This window comes from Enoplosus armatus, chromosome 9 (assembly GCF_043641665.1).
Source record: "Enoplosus armatus isolate fEnoArm2 chromosome 9, fEnoArm2.hap1, whole genome shotgun sequence".
Classification (NCBI taxonomy): domain Eukaryota; kingdom Metazoa; phylum Chordata; class Actinopteri; order Centrarchiformes; family Enoplosidae; genus Enoplosus; species Enoplosus armatus.
In genome coordinates this window covers 24705426-24726970 of record NC_092188.1, presented here as the reverse complement: position 1 = coordinate 24726970, position 21545 = coordinate 24705426, and the positions used below count along the sequence as shown (strand labels likewise).

General features: G+C 47.5%; 1 protein-coding gene across 2 annotated transcripts in view; it reads right to left on the bottom strand.

Annotated features, from left to right (window-relative positions):
* The window catches only part of grik2 (glutamate receptor, ionotropic, kainate 2), a 207132-nt gene extending 190175 nt beyond the window's left edge, over positions 1-16957 (bottom strand). For both annotated transcript variants that reach the window (XM_070911928.1, XM_070911929.1), the window contains exon 1: positions 16840-16957. In XM_070911928.1, the coding sequence (XP_070768029.1) occupies positions 16840-16957 (118 nt within the window). The remainder of the gene's footprint in view (positions 1-16839) is intronic.
* Between the last annotated feature and the right edge of the window lie 4588 nt (positions 16958-21545).

Genomic DNA, 21545 nt, shown 5'->3' with positions numbered 1-21545 from the left:
ACATCCGACGTTCAGTCCGCAAAAATGTGGAACTGGAGCCTGACTGAAACTGAAGCGCCGGCGAGCAGATCGGCAGCTCGGGATATTGCAATGCACTCCTAGCAGCAGTTTCTCTCTCTATCCCCCTAAAAGTTATGAGAAGGGAGTTTTGAAGCCTTTGAAGCCTCCCCTCCCCCCTGCTCACTTCTCCCAGGCCGTGTTCACGCCTGCCTTCCTCTAGCTGTCCACCAGACGCCCTTGGACTTTCCCCTCCCTTTCCCCATCGCCCGACGGCCTCACCCATCCACACACCTGCTCCAATTTCTCATCAGTCCTGCGGCCCCCTCCCCCCCCAAGCTTCCCCCCACCTGCACCTCATTCCCTAATCACCCTTCACTGCATATACCAGTTCACTTCCTTTGTTCCTTGTCAGATTGAGCGACGCACACGTCCACCCTGTTACCTGCCTGTTTTGGGCCTTCTTGCCTGCTCCTCGCTGGATCTGTTTGCCTGCTTGGACCGCCATCTCTGGTTCTGACCTTTTGTGTTCTGCGTTCACCATCCCGTAACCCTTTGTGCCTCTTTTTTTCTCAATAAATTCTCCCACCGCATCAGTTTTCAGTTTTTTGAGAGGTGCATTGGAATTTTCTTTAAATTAGATCATGCTCAAATATCGCACGTTCCTCCTAAACTGTGAGCCATCCCAATTTTCTTTTTTTTCTTCCAGCTTAGACTGAAAGGTCAGGGGTTTTTGACCGGTACGTTCCCGTGACAAGGAAGTGACGGGAGAACCACTTGCCCCCGTGTGATGTTGAGCAAGGCACTTAACCCCTGCAGCGCTCAGTGACTGACAGATCAGAGTGTGGTGGGACTGGGCAGCTCCTAGGTGTGTGTGTGTGTGTGTGTGTGTGTGTTTTTCATCCAACCAACCTGGATAAATAAAAGGTAAAAGCAAGGAAGTAAGCCGTAAAATCAATTTCATTGATAGGTTTTGGTTAGGTTTAGGCAGGGTTGAGAAAGAAGGAAGCGCAATAACCCAGCCATGCTCACGGCTATTGCCGCGGCCGCGAAAGGGTCGAGGCGGCGCGTTTGCGCTCCAAAGAAGCAGCCACGGTGTCAGACGCAGTATGAAGGCAAACTTAAAATAAAGAAGAGAAAACCTGCCAAGCAGCGTGTTTAACTGCTCAGCGTCCCGGCAGGCTCGTGAGGCACAGCGTTGTGTTGACCAGCTCAATGAGTGTGAGGTCCCTATCCCCACAGCCGTTTACAGTCATGTTTAATTCAAAGGAAACATCCTTTATTTATTTGCTCCCTCCTCTCTAAAGTGTCTTCATATTTTTCTGCAAATTTTCCCCAACTGACCGTCATTCCATCTCTCTCGAACACACACACACACACACACACACACACGCAAGGATGCGCGCACTCTTTTTTTCTCTGGCCTTTCTTTCCCTCCTCTTTAAGTAGAGATTGCTGTCTGAAGGCGATGAGGCCTGACCGAGACGTCTTGGGAAATCAAAGCGCCTCCCCTCCCACAGTGCTGACGCAAGTCCACATGAAGACACATGCACAAACACACACACACACACAACTCAAAGCTATAGCAGACAATCAGGAGTAACAGTGAGCTGAAGGTTGGGAGGGGGGGGGGGGGGGGGGGTTTGAGATGGACAGATCAGGAGAATCACAGTTCAAGAGTGGAAACCTGACAAAAGCCTGGCAAAAAGGGAGGGGTGGGGTGGTGGGGGAGGGGGGGGCACAAAACACACACAAGAAAAATCCCCCATGCAAACTTTCAAAGAATGAAGATAACAGCAGGAGATAGCATTGGCACACACACACACACACACGCCTGTAGAAGTGCAGATAAAATACCCACCCACAACCAGTGATCCTGTTGGTTGTGATGCTGCAGCACTTCCAAGAAACGCCTGAAGTGTTTCTTTATTCTCTCCAGTCAGCACAAGAGTGCGAGGCGCTTCCCTCCGACGGAGCAACTCTTTTTCTCCGCGCACGTCTCTGAATGCGGCGCCCAGGACAAAAACTGAACGTGCAAATCGGCGCATAAAGGATTAGGACCACATAGCGTCGGCCGACCCAAAAAAAGCGCGACGGAGGGTTACGGCGACCGACCTCACGCCAGCCATCCACTTCGCCCCCGACGGATTCCGACATCCACATTGACATTAATTAATCAAATTGCCTCGACGTCGGCTGCTGACCATTTGCCCGAAGCCTAGCGCTCTCAGTTGTTGGATTGATTTCCCGACTCCCGGCTGTAGTCAATCTGCTGCTGTCCTCTTTCGTCCAGCGTGAAAGTCAACGCGGAGCTTAAAGGATGAGGCCGGTGTCACTCCAGGTTACTCGACAACCGGCAACCCATTAGCCAACGCAGACTAACAAACACACATTTCACATGGCTTGTTGGGACCTAATCCGAATGTAAAAGGCAGTGCAGAGTCAACAACCACATGACCACTAACTGCTGCCGTTTATTTATTGGCTAGATAGAGGTTCAACATCATTACCTGCACTCATTTTGCATATAAAATGGCAGTCGCTTCTCGCCAGACCTAAACTACGCCCAGAGCTGACCGTAGTTCCTCAGAGGAACGCTGATCCGGTCCGAACCAACTGGTCTGGCAACGAGCGCAAAGCTTGAAGCCGAGCAAGGTCACGCGAATCCAGCTACCTCGCGAGGTGAGGTGTGGCGCAGAGAAAGACTAAAAATAGAATCGTTTTTTTTGGGGGGGGGGACTGATTTTTCTGTTTCAAACTGCATCTTGCTTGCTGTGTAATTGATACCATCAACTAAGTTTTGATTCCATATTAAACATGAAGCAAAAATCTATGAATATAAACACTTTTGCGCGGTGACGACTAAGGGTTACGCGCTTGTGAATATATTTTGAGTTGTCACTGAAGATGTGGGGTGCATTTGGGGCGGCATGGTGGCGCAGTGGTTAGCGCTGTTCCCACGGGAGGTAAAGCTGAAGCGTCATGTCGAAGCGTCCTTGAGCAAGACACTGAACCCGGAGTTGAACGCGTGAGCGAATGGGTGAATGAGACTTAGCCGTAAAGCGCTTTGGGAACCGTGAAAGGTTGAAAAACTCTATATAAGTGAGATCATTTATTTACCATTTATCAGCATCGGGCTGACCTAAAACCTATAAATTCTCAGTTTTAACCTCCACTGCACTACACTGCGTATCTGCACACACATTCCCGCTGCTTATCACTTATCGGACTGACGACTCCATTAAAGTTGAGATCTGTTGTAAAAGCAGACAAACACACACACACACACACACACACACACTGCTGAGACGCAGCAACAGGCTCTCATAATATGGATGGACACTTCAACCTAAATACAAGCTAATAAAATAACCTCCCTGCCACAGAGGACGTTATTGACACATAATCCCAGCCCCTGGGAGAGGGAGCCCGTCATTCTCCACCCACAGCCCAATCTAAATGACCTGAAATTTTAATATGACATTTTAGGGAATTGGATTTATGGCGTATCAGCAGAAATTCAGACGATAGACAGATAAGTGTTGTGTGGTGCAGAAAGGGGGCCCCGGCGCTGGTATTTGTCCCCCGCGGCGCTGCATTCTGCCATCGATTTTCCTGGAGGATTATTATTCCGGGTTGCTTTTTCGCGACTCCAGGCAGGGTATGCGCCGGAGTCTACCTTCCCCTAAGCAAGATCATTCTAATTCATAACCCCTTTCCAAATGAGTTATTGACTTGGATAGACTTCTCTGCCATTCTCAATCACAGGCTTTTACTTAAAATATATATACAGCTCTGGACTCCAAAACCCCTGTCTCCCAGAGAGCGGTAGGAAAGATAGAGACATCTGGAAGACAGATATAGAGGGCTTTCGGGTGATGGAACGCCCCCCTCTGACAGCCACACTGGAGATCCATAGGTTTTGTCTTATGTGCAGCTGGTTGTGCAGGGGCCTGTAGGCACATTTAACGTGTTTTCTGGTGGAAATTATGTTTCCAGTTCAGCATAACGCAGTTAGTGTGATGTTAACAGAGACTGCTAAAACAGCTGTTTGTTTAGGTTGAAGCCGATGGAAATGTCAGCAGCAAAACTACTGACATTCATGACTCGTTGTACCAAATTTCGTGGCAATCAATCTGATAGTTGTGGAGACAATTAAAACAACTTCAAACCACAAATGTCAACCTCGTGGTCTTTTTAATACGGCATAATGTTCATTTGGTAAAGGACGGCCCCGTTTAGAGTAAAACAGACGATAGAGCGGGGTGTGCTTTAGGGCGGGGCTACCTTGCGGTCGCTACCGAAGCGACACGTCAGGACAATCAGGATAGAGGCATTCGGTTGTACTGAAAGACACTCGAATGGTGGTCATTCTGGTTCCAAAAAAACCAAGATGGTGACGGCCAAAATGCCACACCCGAGGCTTTAAAGCGGTAGTCCACAAACCAGTGGGTGATATGTGATAAACTTGTACCAACAATGCATTTCCAACGCTTTGACTCCACCGCGCGCGGCTCAATGACGCCTGCGTCTCCGTCGTGGGTTTTGTTCTGTCCTCCACAAAATACCGCCCAACTTTGTTGACTCTGTCATTTTTGTTGAAATGCAATCGGGAGTCTGCGCGGGCTGTTTTCGAAATGTAGAAAATTGGCCAGATCAACACCGGCATGCAGCATGACCCGGGCCGTGCCCAGTGGAATCAAGGGGCTGTGTAACATCACTTCCTTTTTTGAAGGAAGTTGCCATCAAGACGTACCCGGAAAAAACAATTAGCATCAGACGTTTGCTCAAATGCTTCCTAAAACCGAACTTTAAGGGGCTGGGGTCTGACATTGTTACACTGCTGCGCAACTTCTGCACAGTGGAGGGCCATTGGGCGCACGAAGTGACCGACTGCGACGTTGGAGAATCCTCCTTAACAGTCATTCTTGGTTTATTCTAACCATGATCGTTCACTAAACTTGACCGTGTAGTTTTTAGTTGCACTGACTTATCACATTATTTCATTCGGGGTTACCATGCCCATGTATGTACAGTATAGTTCAGGCACGCCAGATTGAAGGTACCATAGCAGAGATCACGAAAGAGCCTTACTGAATTCACGCTGAATGTGAGAAAGAGCCTTTCAAAGCCCCGAGAGACTCTCAAAGCTCTGCTCTTGTGTAAATGAAAACCAGTCCTGAGAATCAAGGTAAAAACAAAGGGGATTGGGAAAATGGGATTTATTTCAGCCATGTGCACAGAGTCATCACGGCACCAGGGGATGCAGCTCTTAGCACGCGGTGACTCAAGCGCAGGGCAAACCACAAGGATACAAAAGTCAGAGCACAGGACAGTGTGTCATGAGAAGTCCGGGTTTGTGTTACTGTCACAGTGATACAGGGAATGGATCTGGATCGCTTATGTCCTCGGTGTGTTCCGGTTCCGGGGACAGAGCGTCCTCGTCGCTGTCGGTAAGTCACCTCCAGCTCAGCCCCAGTCGGAATCGGAAAGACTCAGCCTATCACATCCACGTGCAGTGCAGTGTTTGGCGAAAACCGACGGGCTTTCTGTTCAAGCCGATGGAAGGGCGCAGAGAATAATCGCTTCACGTGGCATTATTGACTGTCTTTTCACGCAGAGCGGTATCGTGAGCCTGAGAGGAACATGGCATGCGTCCTCTGGGAAGAACCGGAGCATCTAAAGCCGGCCATATCAGAAAAACACACACACACACACACACACAGTGCACAGGGGCTCAACGCCTCGCCAGCTCTTGCGCTCTTTGTTCCACGCAAATGTGAAATGATATATATATATATATATTTTATCCATGTAACTGATTTTGCCAGCCGGAGATAAGTTTAAAATTTCTAGCTATGAGTGAAATATGAACATTTTAAGCAGCTTAGCGCTGATTTAAATATATTTACCAGCAGCGTATTGGCTGTGGGCCAAGACGCAGTGTAATGCTCACAAAGCCAACAAGGCTAAACTCAATTTAAGAAAGCTGATAATTCAGACAGGCAGTGCTGAGCCAAATCAAGTAATTTAAGTAATATATTTCATTTGCTCCAGCTCTGCTGTGGAAACGGCAAGGAGAGTAACACAGATAGGAGTAAACACGGAGAAAACACACGGCTGAGAGGAAACAGAACAATGACCAGACCGGTGTGGCAAGTCATTCCTATTTTACAGAGGACATTTTGAGTATGCCATGACAGTACAGGCAAAGGCTGTGTTTGCGCCTACACGACGACACAACTATTGAAATACTTTCATCTTCCATTATAGTAATACTGGATAGGGTTGTGGTTGTATGGTATTCACATCCAAATTACTAAACTGACGGAGTCACGCGCAACGTCGTGAAGCATAGACTAATCCCGGTTGTAGGCAAACACACAAAGCCTGCTTTGACTCGGAAAACCTGTCGTGTATGCAAAAAGGACTTCCTGTTTCGAGCACTTTTGTGCAGACATCCAGGAGCTCTTGTAAAATACACGATACATGTTGAAATGTTGCTTGGATTGACTGAGGCTTCATTTCCACAAACCTCAACATCCATCCATCTCTCCTTTTCAGGTCGAGGCAAGTGTTTTGAGCCTGAACAACATTTGCACTTAGACTGGCTAGGTTTAGTTTAAGTTAAGTTTGACTGAACACACTACCAATGTCATCACTAGAGATCACAATACATACATACATATATATATAACATATATAGACATACATATACATTGTTTATAACAATGTAAAACTAGCGGTTTATGCCACGGTTGAATCCCTATTATCAGTGACAACAAAGCAGAAAGTGTTACCTTTATTCTACCTATCACATATGGCTGGCAAGAGACAAGCAATGAACACCCTCAAGCTAATAAAACATGAGCGCTGCACTCCGTACATCTGTTTAAATAAGTAGTAAAGCCGCCGCACTCCTCAGTCGGAAATCATCGTGAACTGGAGGAACAAGGGGAAGGGGAAGCGCTGCCACGGTCGACCGTGTGCTCTGCTGCCATGGGCACAAAAAGGAGTCACTGACACATCGTATGCTTGAGTTACCCTCAGTGAAGGATGATACAATAGAGTGTTGCCATCCTGTGAAAACCGCCGAACTCCTTTCCGTCTCAGCAAACATGCCTACTGGCTGAAAACAGGTTCCCAAGGGACCGCGCAGTAAAGAACATACCACTTTCAAAGGCACTAGCGTTTTGTGTAATTTCTACCTCCCCATGTGTTCCGCTTATCTAACAGATCGAACGGTTGGTCCATAGAGATGTCCATCATTTTGGTCGAATGGGCTAATGTCGAAATGAATGTCTTAGCGACTTCTGGCCAGATTTACGTGGCATGTAACGCGCACGTCTATGGTTCCCAGAGATTGATTCCTGGTGATTTTGATGACCTCTCGCTTCTCCTCTAGCGCCACTAATCCGACACGCTGCTGCTGGTCAGCTGTCCGTGAAGTTGGATATTCATGGTCCCCGGATCACCCACAATTTGCACTTGTAAATGTGAAGAGAAACTGGTTTATTACGGACTTTTATCTCCATAGCTCTGCCAATCAGCTGTGACAACATTGTACTCACCAATGTAATTGCTAACGAGCTTTGGGAACATGGCGACACGACTTGAATTAGGTTGAGAAACACGAGCAGTCGGAGACCGGTTGGAAACAAGCCCCAAAGGTCAGTCAGACGTCTTTAGGGGGGGGGGGGGGGGGATGAAGGTGAACACCATGACTACGTTTTGTTTATTCAGATCAATGCACGTGATATGTTAGCTAAAATGCTTTAGCAACAAATAAAGGCCGTGCTGACGTCCTCATCTCAATGTCACGAGGCAGCCTGTGCCCCCTGCCCGACACTGCCCGCCGTTAATCGAGTTACAGATAAATGCGCAGGCGTTTTACAATGCATTGCTCTGTGCCATTTTTGAGCTGGGGGGGGGGGGGGGGGTCTCTCTCTCGCGGAGCACTTACCGGCGGAAGAAGTGCTGATGGAAGACTATATAAAAACTACATTTACACTGCAGAGAGGCGTGAACACAAAGGCACTTGAAAGAGAACGAGCGGTGGATTTCATTCTAAATATATAACAGCACTGTGCTCAGCATTATTGGTTTCGTATAGAGGTGCACATTCTCTCATATGCCGGAAAGTGGATCTCCACGTCTGTGATATCGCAACGAGAAGAGACTGTAAATGACTGTAATGAAATGAGCGCTCATGGATGATCATTTTCCAGGTAAAGGCATTAAGCTGCAACAGCTCAGGGCTTTATTTCTTGAAGATATCAGATATTGGAGAGTTTGCTCTGTGTTCTTTTTGTTGTTGTTGTTGTTAATGGACTTAGAATGACTATCAACTGTTAAAAATGATTTGTTGTGTCCTAATTCTCACACTGATAACTCAATTACCAAATACCTATTCCCGCCATTCAAAACAGACAAAGTGGGGGGAAATTGATTTCCTCTTTGAAAGGTATCTTCCTTTTAGAAAATAGTCTCACTGATATGGTTCCATCAGATCGGATTAGTTTCCTCTGACTGAGGTCAAATGTAGTTCAACCAGCGTGCTTCTAATTGAAACGATATGGCTCCGTTGCTAGCTCCGAATAACCTTGACTTCTAACACTTCTCCTAATTCAGCTTGCTGATTCGAGTAGGGAAGATGCAGCGCCGGTAAACAAATTACCGGAAAAATCAGCCATTTGAGCGCGAGGGTCTGACTCTGCTCTGCTGTGACGAGTGCAGACTGAATGGAGCGTCACTTTCGGGCAAAGCACTGGAGTGGACTGAATGTGATCGGAGATTGTAAGATCATGAGATTGTAAGATATTTCGAAACGCGACAGCTCACGTACTGTACGGATCATGCAGGCTGCTGCCGAGTCTTCCATCTGCTCCGCGTTTGTGTTCAAAGAAAGAGTTCAGCTTTTGGAGAAAACAGGGGTGGGGATGTAGTTAGCCTAGCTTAGCAACCAACCAGCACCTCTAAACTTGTATCTAATTAGTTGAACACCTCCATGAACAGAAAAGTAAAAGCAAAGAATGTTATAGGGGGAGGAACTCGGTCACAGCATCCATGGGTCTTCTTGTCGTGGTGAGGTTGCCAGGTCTGGTGCCACGTTGCCCGTGCAGAGACCAAAACCTGTGCTCATTGGCCATATCTGGCAACCCAAGCACGACCATAGTAGAAGTCTTAATGGGCCCACACGGTTCTTAGTGTTAGTAGCGATTCATTTATGCATGTTGGGTTCAGGCACGTTTCGGATCCAAAACTTTGGACTTGTGAAGACCTCTAAAGTTGTACTTTTACATTAATCCTTCACATTGCGTTACCCGACACTAAACATTTTAGTCTGCCTTGCACATCCGGATTCTATGGTGGTGCTCACACTGAATGTAAACACAGGACCCCCCCCCCCAATGCTACGGTTAGCATAATACTACTGCATTGTTTAATGATTAAAACAATCTGACTACAGTCCGCTCAAACTGCAGACAACCAACCAACATTTCTGATATGCCAGATGTCGATCAAGCCAGATTATTGATGGATCAGGCAATTAACCAGGTGTTGCAGCCCCCCCCCGCCCCCCACCCCCTCAATAAAACATCAGACAACTGCAGAACTAAAGGAAATTCAGCCAGGTTCTTAAATTAGGGCAAGGGCGACCAATTTGAAAACTCTTGTCTTCATCCTACAGTGTCACGTAACCACAAGTAAAGCAAACAAGAAACACAAGATTTAGGGTTGTTGGCAGATACATTTTGTCACTTTGGGCAGGGCCAGGCCGGTTTCCCCCTACCTACTTCTAGTCTTTACGCTAAGCTAGGCAAACCCTGTCCTGACAGCAGCTCCATACTCGTCAGTAGCCTTTCTCATCACGGTGCCTGCTGAATCTTTAAAAACGCTGTTTGGATTCATTTTTGTGATCGTGCTCAACTGCAGAGCCTTTTCTGCCAAATACTGTATATAAATGTTCCCATCTACTTTGATGTGACAGGACTGCAGTTCATAATCCATACTCTGCTTCATTTGTTAAACCTGGACCTTATTTCCTTTTTTTTCTTCCATCATGGCTATTGATTGTGTTCAAGATTTCATCTCTTACTTACTTCACTAGCGTGCGTGATGTAGCTGCAGCTGACTGCAAACGCTGCTCTTCAATACACACACACACACACACACAGACAGAGAAAACAGTGTCCAACACACACACTGCAGTGAACCTGCATGTTTATATGTCGTTTCCATTTATCCGGTATTTATTTAGTATTGATAAATACTGTGGCTTAATACACTGTTCATTGCTCAAGTGATGCGATGTTCATGTCATGTTGGAGGTTTCTGTAAACGAGGTGCGCCGGCTGGGAAAAGCTGTTCGTGTCATCACCCTGGTGGAAACACAAGGATGATATGTTGCAGCGATTTTACACGCAGCGCTACCTCCCATGCGACGTCACAAATGTAGGAAGTGTGACAAACCAGGCGGTGAACACGAAGGGCAATCCAGCGAGTGTGGCAGTCCAAAGGTAAAAGATGGAAATTATCATTGTCACTTTTATTGTCACATTCTTCTGTTGGAGATTGTCCTCCCTGTGTGCGCACGATCCAGTGCACAGCAGCACTTCTGACAAACCGAAGCGAGACGGGGGAAGGAAAATGATGCGATTCCAACGAGATGGCTAAAAAGGAAATAACCGGTATTGCAAGTCAATTACATTCTGAATTTGTGTAAAATAGGGTCGAGCTCATGCAGTTTTTTTCTCAGCTATCGTAGACTCCATCGGCAGAGATTTGGTTACAGGGAGTCTCTACCACTGTCAGGACAGCAGCCGCCTCCTGAACGTCAGCAAGACTAACTAAAGATTGTGGACTTTGGGAAGAAGCACAGGAGGAGCTACGCCACCCCCCAGGTCCTCGGTGGAGAGGATGGACAGCTTACTTAGTTGTACTTTGGTGTCCACATCGCTGAGGGCCCTGACCTGGGCGATGCGTACTGACTCAGCGGTGAGAAAGGCAAGGCAGAGACTGTTTGACCTCAGACGCTTGAGGAAATTTCGGGTATCCCCTCAGATGCTGAGGAATTTCTACTCCTGGTACCTGGTACGGGAAGAGCACCGATCGAGAGCGCAAAACCCCTGTTCAGAGATGCTCCTCCGCGTACCTCGGTGGTAACAAGTGATTATTTTAGTTACCGCTGCCTTTCAATCAGCTTGATGGCTTGTTGCTCGCTGGATGTGTTCTCTTTTCCGGACCGTTCTGTAAAACCCTGGAGATCGGCAGTTTCTGAAATGCTCAAACGGGCCTGTCTGGCACCAAGAGCCATGCCACGTTCAAAGTCACTTAAATCACCCGTCTTCCCATGCAGACACTTGGTTTGAACTTCGGCAGGTCATCTTGGCCACGTCTACATGCCCAAATGCATCGAGTTACCGCCACATGATTGGCTGATTAGATATTTACATTAACGGGTAGTTGAACAGGTCAACCTAATAAATTTTTGTAATGAACACGATAGAAACATTTTTGATAAGGTTTGATAGTTTGTCTTTTGTAAATTGTGATCAAAATATGCTGTAAATATTCTGTACTGCAATTTCTTGTTACCTATCAGCCATATATATCTATGTCACCATATCTGCTTATATGTACTACTGCTAAGCTTATATTGGCCAATATATAGGCCAAGCTGGTACACAGGCAGGTGGAGCTGCAGGTGCTGCAGGCTTTAACTTGTTCATGAGTTAATTGAAAATGTTTTTGAGATGGTTAATGTTCCACAACATTCCATAACGTACAAGTTGTGTCTTGAGCAAGAAAATACATATTGAACAAAGCAGAATCTTGGATCTCCAAACCTACACCCCTGGCGATGATCCACTCCACACAGCCACACAGTGAGGAAAAAGGGACCCACCCACCCACACAAAGAAGCACAGTTTGGTCTTGCGTTGCGTTTTGTTTTGAAAAGGTCAGAAGTCAGGCTTTTGACAAACGTACAGTTGGTTCCATGATGGACCGCTCCGGCTGACAAAAAAAAACAAAAGAAAGGCTACTCTTCATTGCTCATCCAACTCCACCCTCGGGATCAGTATCAGACATTTGGGCAGACTGCTACTTTTTCCAATTCCGATTGCAATGCCATCTACACGTCAGCTGCAGTGTGGTATAGGTCGTGGAAAGATTGTGGTGAGGGTTCGAGACTGTGACAGCACACAAACTCCATGAAATCTGGATGCGCTACAGGCCCATCCACCACCCTGACCTCCAAGCCCTTAACTTCTGCCTCCCTCCATAAAGGACATCCTACTTCCTGCATTGACACTGAACATACACTTTAAGGAGCGGAATCATCCACTATAGACCTAATTCCAAGGTTACTGGACTGAGAGGTAGCAGATCGGTCATATGGGTTTTTCCAGGACAGTACTGACCAACTGCGTACTTTGTCATTTAACTGAGGAAACATTGGCTGTTTTAGAAAATTAGTATGGATTTTACAAGGCTGATATTTTACATTGATACTTTCCGTGTGTCCGCAAGGGTCGGCTTTGGTCAGCGTGACGTAAAAGTCGTAGTCGTAGTCCCGGTCGCCGATCCGCTAATGTCCGCAGGGTCCGTGCAAAATTTGTGATAGGGCGGACTGTTAGCATAGCAAATGCACCGACAGCGCATTCTCTGGAGTACTGGGGATATTCAAATGGTTGGTTATGGTGCATTACTGCCACCAACTGGAATGAATGAAGTGCGGATTGGATCAACGCACGTGCTTGGAACATCAGACCAACGCGGACCAAGAAGAATTACTAGAAGCAGAATTAAGACACTGTAAGACTTCCTTTGCACAAACTGCATTTTCAATTACAGGCACGATCCCATCTGCCGGTTCAAAGCAGATTTCAAGAGTGATTGCTTGAACGATCAATGGCCGATCAAGGGACTGGCGTTGGAAATTGAGAAAGGCTATATATATATACGTGTGTACAGCCCACCAGTGTTTCTCTGTGCTTGTCCCTTACAAATAAACAAAAGATCGCCTCCCATTTCATACCTATGCCACGTTGTTTCCAAGCAGCCTGCGTTTCTCTGCAAATCTCTTTTATTTACTGGTCATCAGGGAGGCGGGGGCCAGAGCCTCGAGGATAATGTCAACTTTTCTGTTATTGATAGGCAGCCTTCTCAGAGAACGAGATCATTTCTAAAGAGAGTTTTTCTAGCCTCGACCTGCAAAACTTTTGCGCTTGTCTGCCCCATTAGACGGTGACCTTCATACTAATGCCGACCACGGCAGCCGGTGCCAATTCATCTGATTCAATCTCTGCTCGGCAGAGATCACAGAGACATAAAGCCCCAGTGTAAACTGACGCATTTACAGATACACAAAAACTGCTTGAAAGTGCATCTGTTAGATGTGAGGAACCCTGTGCATGTGGCTCTGATGAAAAACGTGTATTTAATCCACGACTGCCCATACTATAGTTGGACCACTTCCTTGACCTAAACTTTTTTGGTTAATGCTACTTTTCTAAAGGGGTGAACCGCTTTCCACCACCAGCTCGTGCAGTGAATGTGTGGAATACATCCTGCTGCATTCCTGTGAAGTGACCCTGAATGTGGCTTCTCCTCCACACAAGTAATCCAATTTCCTGACCTCACCTGTCTGCAATACAACTCCTCAAACACTCCAGGACATTTCAGTAGACCCAGCAGGCTAGAGTCACAGTTCCAGAGTGGGCAGGTCACATCTGCGGTCCGGTCTATCTGCTGCTTACAGCTGATCAGTATCAAGCTTTATCTTCAAGGGGCCGCGGGGGAAATTCAGTTACGTGGTTTCTGTCGTCAGTGGTTGTCAGCATGTAAGCCTGTCTCAAACAGACACAACTGCTAAACGCTTGCCCTGTTTCAATCTCTGCTCCAAAGCTCTTTTAAGAACTAATTCTGGGAATCTGTTAAAAAAAAACCCAAAGAGAATATATTTTTATCACAGGAGCGGGTGAGATTGATTAAAAACAACAGCTGTGGCATTCTTACTCTGAGCCGTTTCTCTTTTGCTTGAATTTCAATACGGAAATCCAATTTGGTTATCCATCACAATTGCGCCGCAATTCTTTAAACAAGCGAATGGGTCGAACCAAGTGCAAGCTCCCACTACCGCGAGGAACAGCTACCACAACTGAGCGGTCAAACAACATCTGGAAATCTAATGTTGGGATTATTGCCGCAATAGCAAAATGTCATTTCTCGAGTCAAAGCTGTCCCAAAAGCAGAGGAGGTCGAAATTCAATTGGGGAAGTTGGAGCGGCACAGTTTCGACAGCGGACAAGCCATTATGCGCTGTAGCTATTATTGTGAGTCCCTTCTGCTTCTATTTAAAGATAAACTCCTTGATGTCATCACAGCGCTCGATAGCACCCCCAACATCCCTAAGATTCCTCCCAGCTCCCAGGATTCGGGGATTTGAAGGTATTGGGTCGCTAAAACGAAACCAGGGAGGAACAAGGAACGTTTTCAAGACTCTAGAAAATAACCCAGATGACGTCACAAGGGCATGATGATGTCACCGGGACATCCCGTGTTGTCACCATAGCTTCAGAATGCACATTTTTAAGAGAAAGGCTGAGTTACAGTTTGAAAGACATTGGTGTTTATCAGGGCGGGAGGGTTCTGGTGAAACTGGACTCTGTTGAGTTGCATCATGGGAAGTGTAGGATCCACTGTTTTTTTTGGAGCTTGACCCTACTAGGGACTGACGTCAGGATATCTCAGCCTCTGCTTTGACCATTTGTTGTTTACACTGACGTGTTGGGATTGGCCCGTTTTTAATATACATATTTATTTCTATTCTGATCAGTGTTCTCTCTCCGTGCAGCTCAGCTTAGCTAAAACTACACTGAGGTTTAACTGAACCGATACAGTCAGCCACTGATTTTGCTTCTGCTTCACAGTTCAAACTGAAATCCGTCTCCACGACGGAAACCTTAAAAGCAAAGACATTAAAGGCCCACAGAAGCCTGCTAGACAAACCTGTCGATACGCAAGCGGCTGGTGGCTGATAAAAGTACCTCGGTAAAGGGAGAGAGGAGGAATAAATGTGATCACAAGGCATGTTGTCCAACCGACAGATTTAGGTTGTAACTGTTCAGCTTCAGCCTTCTGACTCTGCCGCTGCCTGCAAATACAGGCCTATTTAACAGAGGAGCGCTCATTACGGCATTACAGCATTACAGCGGACAGTATATGACAATAGTAGTGGCATGCAATGGGGCACGCAGGGTGTTTCCCCCTGCACATGGACTGAATGACTCTAAGACCCACCAGGCCAGAGGTTCACAGGACTTCACCTTCACCTATCCATCCATCTGCGCTTTCACTCAGCTCTTACAGCTCCACCGGCAGAACAAGCAACCTGCACCTCATCGATTTGCATTCACGAATGAAAGAAGTGGACATTGCTAAGGAACACTTTCTATGAAGGCCACATCCACCGGGCGTTATGGGAGCATTCATGACACATTCATGTGACTTACACTATACCAGCGGTCATAAAACATCATGTCTTGTGGATGCCCTCGACTAGTTATAAACTAGAAGTGGGGCGGGTAAGCAACTTGCAATGCATTTTCACGCATTTAAAAGAGTCTACGCCGCATCATAAGTGATTACCAGACGGCCAAATGAATGAAAAAATAAATAAATAAAAATAACATGTAAAACGTGTCTGTTAGAACGCCCCAAGTTACTGATTTCATCCCAAAATGCAAACCGTCAACAACTGGACGCCACAGTCAATAGTTACACCCATTACACATGCTCCCCCATTCAAACATGCACGCGCACACACACACACACTCACGCCAAAGATTGATTTTGTTGTCTGCATGTTTTTTTTTTTTTCCTCCCTTCTTTCGGGGTGCTGCAGCCACTTTTTGCCTGGTGGAAATCAGCGGCCTTAACCCCTCGCCAACCCGCTGGCCCCAGCATTAAAAGACGCAGGGTTATTCAAACCCAGTGGGCCTCACGTGCGTGTATGAAATGATGACACTACAATATTTCCGTTTGATGATGATGATGATGCAGCTATAAAAATTAAAAAAAAAAAACGTGTGGGCTGGGGGTGGAATATTTCCTGTGCAAGCATCACATAGCTGCAATGTGATGGAACAAACATGCTGCATTCCCATATAGTGATGAAATATGTTGGGGGGGTTTTCCCCCCTCTACTTTAAAGCTGCTTCAGATGAACATTTAAGGCTCATAAGGTCATCCAAAAATCAAACCCTCACAGCAAAATAAGGTTTTTATTATGGAAATATTACGGAAAAGCATGCATCTTATTCTTGTGAAGCTTAATGAATGTTAAATGCTCTCACACACTGCTACCACATGTAAATATGCTGTGCAGTATGCTTTCATTAATAAATATACACAACACACACACACACACACACACGCCATAGCATCACATCTGAAATCACAATATTAAGCACTCACACATGGGGGCCTTTTTAAAAACTTTCTAAATAGCAACAAGTTACAGGCTGCCCACCATTCCCTCCTTATGGACTTAAATATCATCCATATATTAATTTCTCTTTTTCTGTACCAACTCTTTGGACACACTTCCCTCATGCTGTTGCTCCTTAAAAAAAAAGAAACAACACTACAAACACCACTCAGCAACTTCAACTTTTCCCCACAAGCTGAGGAATAAGGTCTCCAACAGGTCGTGGTGAGAGCAACTCAGCTTTCTGGGGATGGAGACACGCCAATCAAACTTTTTAAAGGCTACATGAGAGGAGGAGGGGGGGAAAAACAACAAAAGAAGTAAGAAGAAAAAAAAAAGTCACTCACCAAATCTCAAGACGTGCGGCATCCCATGAGAACATCCCACACAGTGTAATAGCAGCAGTAGAAGCCTGACGGTGCACCTGACTCTCGCATGAAATATCAGCAGGGAGGTAATCTTCATGGTGCTTGCGTGGTGCACAGGATCTTTTTTTGTTATTCCCTGAATCGGTATATTCCCCCAGAAGTGTTTTCTCTTTCACCACCTTTGACGTGAAGCGAGGCGGCTGCAATATCACGGCATGATCAGCACCGGCGGGCTGGGCATCGGCTTCCCCACATCCATTTGGGCAACAACAATAACAACAACAACAACAACAACAACAAAAAAAAAAAAAGAAAAAAGAAAAAAAAAAAGCACTGCGTGTCCAGCTCACTGCGCCAAGAAGAAACAGCCCTCCGACTCAGCTGAGGAAGATGACGGTGGAGGCGGCGGTGGCGGTGGTGGTGGTGGTGGTGGTGCTGCTGTTGGAGCTGGCTGGGCGTCCATGTTAGGCAGGGCAGAGCTTGAGGAAATCCATCTACTGGAAAGACACAGGCAGAGATTGGAATGGGGTGGGGGTGGGTGGGGGGGGTGGGTGAGAGGGGGAGAGCGGAGATCCGGCGTGACCGAGCGAGAGTGCGAGTGAAGCGAAGCGGCGGGTCTCAGCAGCCTCGCCAGCCCGAGCTCCTCCTGCTGCACTGCCGCACAGCATCTGACGTCGAGCCAACACTAGTGTAGTGGGAGAGCGCGCGGGGTGGATCAGGCGTGTTTTCTGGGCTACCGCTGACCACACTTCGCCACCCCCCACCCCCCCTGCACCCCCCCTCCCTCCCTTGATCTGTATAGCCTGCCGAAATTGTCATGCCTCTCCCACCTTCCTTCCTCCTCCTTCCCTCTCTTACCCCTGGTGTCGTGTCCCCCCTGCCAGCCGCAGCCGCCGCCGCTCTTCAGCTTTCTCTCTGACCCCCCCACCCCCACACCCACCCTGCACCCCGCACCCCTCGGTTCGGGGCTCAAATGGCCGTTGCTGCCAGCGAAGCCGGTATATGAATTTGGACAGATCGCCTGTGTTTGATGGGAGTCGCTCAGGCTCGGCGAGGCAAAGCCCGTCACTGTGCGGCTCAACGTGATGAACAGCCTCCTGTTTGTATTTCAGCGCTCATGTTCTGCTCTTTGGAATTATTACTTTTTGTCTGTGTGTGTGTGTGTGTGTGTGTGTGTGTGTGTGTGTGTGATTTTCTACTCTTGACTGAGACTGAGACCGCACAGCCTTGGATGAGATAAGAGCCTCGGCCCCTCGGCATATCAAATTCCAATTTCGTGTGTTGTCGCCTGACTTGTGATCGCAAGAAGTGCCGTATCGGCTGATTCACATCACCATAGAGTAGAATAGAACGACCGTCCTTACATGATCTGAAAACATATACGCTGTTAGTGGTAGTAGTCAGTACCCCCCCCACCCCCCCCTCCCCTCCTCCCCCAGCAGGCTGGCCTGCAGATCAGACCTGCTATTTCAAAAAATAAAATCAGAAAACCGCACGGCTTCGTTTTGCTGGATGTCTGGATGTTAAAGGCGCACATGACTTCTGTTTGGTTTCCCAATGTCTGTAAATGTCCATGTCCTGATTGGCTGATTTTTTGTTTTCCTTTCCTTCTCTAAACTTCACAACTCGGACTGCGGGGGGGGGGGGGGGGTCAAAGAACATTGCATATGTGAACGGTTAAACAAATTTTTTTATTTTTTTTTTAAATGGCCAGCTGGCCTCCGATGCATACAGCTGTCAGCAATACACGAAAACTGAAAATGATCAGGGGGGAAAACAACCCCCCCCCCCCTCCTCCTGCAATACACAACCAGTTCTGTAGAATAAAATGCCCGATTGAGATTCAAGAGTTAAGCCTGTAAAAGAAAAGCGAGCGACTTGACGTTTAGGCCACTGAGGCTGGTGGGATTTGTGTTACACGAGTTTTCAGCACCGCGGACAGCGACTCTGGTTCGTTTGAGCTCAATCTGTGCGTTGAGGATGTTTCAGCACCGCGGACAGCGACTGTATTTGACATATTAAGCCCCCCCCCCCCGTTTGTCTCCTTAATTAGCAGGGCCAAATCCACATGGTGATACAGTTTATACCTAAAGCTTGAATATTGTTTTACTGTACAGCAAAAAAAAGAAAACAACAAAGCAGCTGTCCAACGATTTTGAAAAGTTGTATGGACAGGACTAAGATGTGTGTGTGTGTGTGTGTGGGGGGGGGTTTAAAAAAAAAAATTCCAATTCTGATGAAGTAGTTAGGGGTACAGTCCACACCTAGCGTGCACATGCAATGGGACTGCCAAGTTGATCTCTCCGTTTTTAGTCTTAGTTTGTATTTGTCATGACAGCTGCAAATGTTGGAGGGTGTCCTGAGCCAATATGTGATTAATGAACGAAAACCAAAAACACACACACACACACACACACACACACACCTGGGATTTGTTTGTCTTGCCGTGCAAAGAGTAAATCGGCGCAGTGTTCTAACTTATATAGGGGGTCGTAATGAGAGGGGAGCAGCCCGGGACTAACGTCAGAGCACAAAGTCGCAGTTTTTACCGATAGCCGTGGGTGACGGGCATAAAGGTGGTCGTCTGGATTTCATATATTCAGCTCTTTTCACAGTTCAACAAATGCCCCCCTTTACACGTGCGGAAAAGGGGCTTTTAAGCAACCTCCGCTGGGCAACTGCTGCGCGATGATGATACAGTTGATTTAAAGCCAATGTGCTCATCAGCTGTGGGGGGGGGGGGGGTTTAAATGCGCGGCTTTGTCACCGCGAGTTCCCAATCCGGCCCCGCGAACTAGAGACGTTACCCCCGCGGATCATTCGTAAAGCGGATCACGGGTACGCATTTAATGACCCCCGTAACGCCTTTCAGCCTGAACGACGGACGAAGGCACCATCCCGACTGAGGAGGAGAAAGGAGGAGGAGGAGGAGGAGGAGGAGGAGGAGGAACCCGAAAAAAGGTGACAAGCGTCTCCAAATAGAGGTCGGGCAAAGACACGGGAGGTCACGTCTCTCCGAGGCTTATTAAACCACAAGTCGGCGCCTATTTCTAAAGACATTTGCATGACGTTTTCGCTCCGGGGGTGCAAGGTGAAAAGCGGCTCCCCCCCCCCTCCCCATATAAACTCACGGGTGAACTTCAAACCTGACCGGCGAGATGCGTAACGGTGTTTGCGCCTACTTCGGATCTCATCCGTTCCCAAAGATACAACCAGTTCCTGAAAAGATGTAACGCACGAAAAAAAAAAAAAAAAAAAAGAGAGATCGAGAGAGAGAAGCGCAGTAAAAAAAAAAAAACCATGTAAATATATGTAAAGTTTGAAAGAATGGGCTTACCCCTAGGTAGAGCTGGAGCGGGGAAGAGTATCCAGAGCAGCACAAAGAAGTTGTTTCTGTGGAGGAGCCGAGTCGCTTCCCCCGCACTCGCATCTGGTAAGCGCTGCGCTCCGGCCGTAGGGAGACACGCCTCCTGTCGGACGGCAGGACTCACTGCTTAAAGCAACAGGGGTGGGGGGGGTGGAGGAGGGGGGGGGGGGGGTGCACACGCCGGACAGAGGGGACTCTCACGCCGACACCGACTCTGCGGCGGAGGAGACTCTGGCTTTCAGGTCTGGCTGAGGCACGTCCGAGCCCCTTCCTCCCTCCGTGCGAACTGTTGTCTGCGCTCTGAGCGAGCGGACCCGCCGCAGCTCGGGAAATCAGGGGCGCCGACTGAGCGTGAAGGTGCGGTGCTGGCCACTGCTGCAGACTCGGGTGAGCCCCCAGCCTGATCTCGTAGGACGGGGCGAAACTGTGCCAGCGACCCGAACGAACGCGCATTCTCGTGGGGACATAAGTTCGACGCTGCCCTCTGAGACCGGCGGCGGCGGCGGCGGCGGCGGCGAGGCGCTTTGCGGCAGCAGAGGTGCTCTCGGTTTGTGGAGTGGAGGAGTGGATGTCACTTGTTCAGCTGATTATTTATTCATTGCCTATAGATCAGAAGACAGAGGAGCTGGGGGGGGGGATCAGCTCTGCATTATGTTAAACGTGCAGATTTTGAAGTTGATCTGAGCGTGTTGCAGTTAGAGCGTGTGTGTGTGCGTGTGTGCACGGGCAGTGGATGCCAAGCACCAGCTTTTGCATTTGAAAGTAAATGCAAATGTCAATTCATTGCTCCGTGTGTTGTCTGCGTGCTGAGGCTGTTCAAAGCTTGCAGCAGTTTGTGCTGATGGGTTCCATTCCATTTCCATCAGAAGTGCGTTCCCACCAGTGTAGAGAAAAGAAAAAAAAAACCCTCTGGAACATCAGTTAGAGCACTGAGGGACACCAGAACCTTAATGAAAGGCAGCGGGTTGACCTCTTCTGTTTACATTTGAACGCATCAACATAACATGTTGGTCTCTCAAAACACCAGAGATTATATGTTATATATATTATATTACACCTTTATGTGTCTGTCCACTAATGTTTTATCTGTCGCCTGAACTTGGGTTTCCAACCCTTATGAAATAAAAGGTGACACAAATGGAGATGAAACTGTATAAAGCAGGACTGACTGGGCGGCGTAAAAGTCTTAATATCACTGCATGATGTCGGTCTAACCATGGAGCACGCTGCAAATCAGTGTTTGTCGTAACATGTATTGCATTTGTTCCTTTTAACCAGTTGGAAAGGCGTGGGGCGAGAAGTGCCTCTCTGTTTCAGT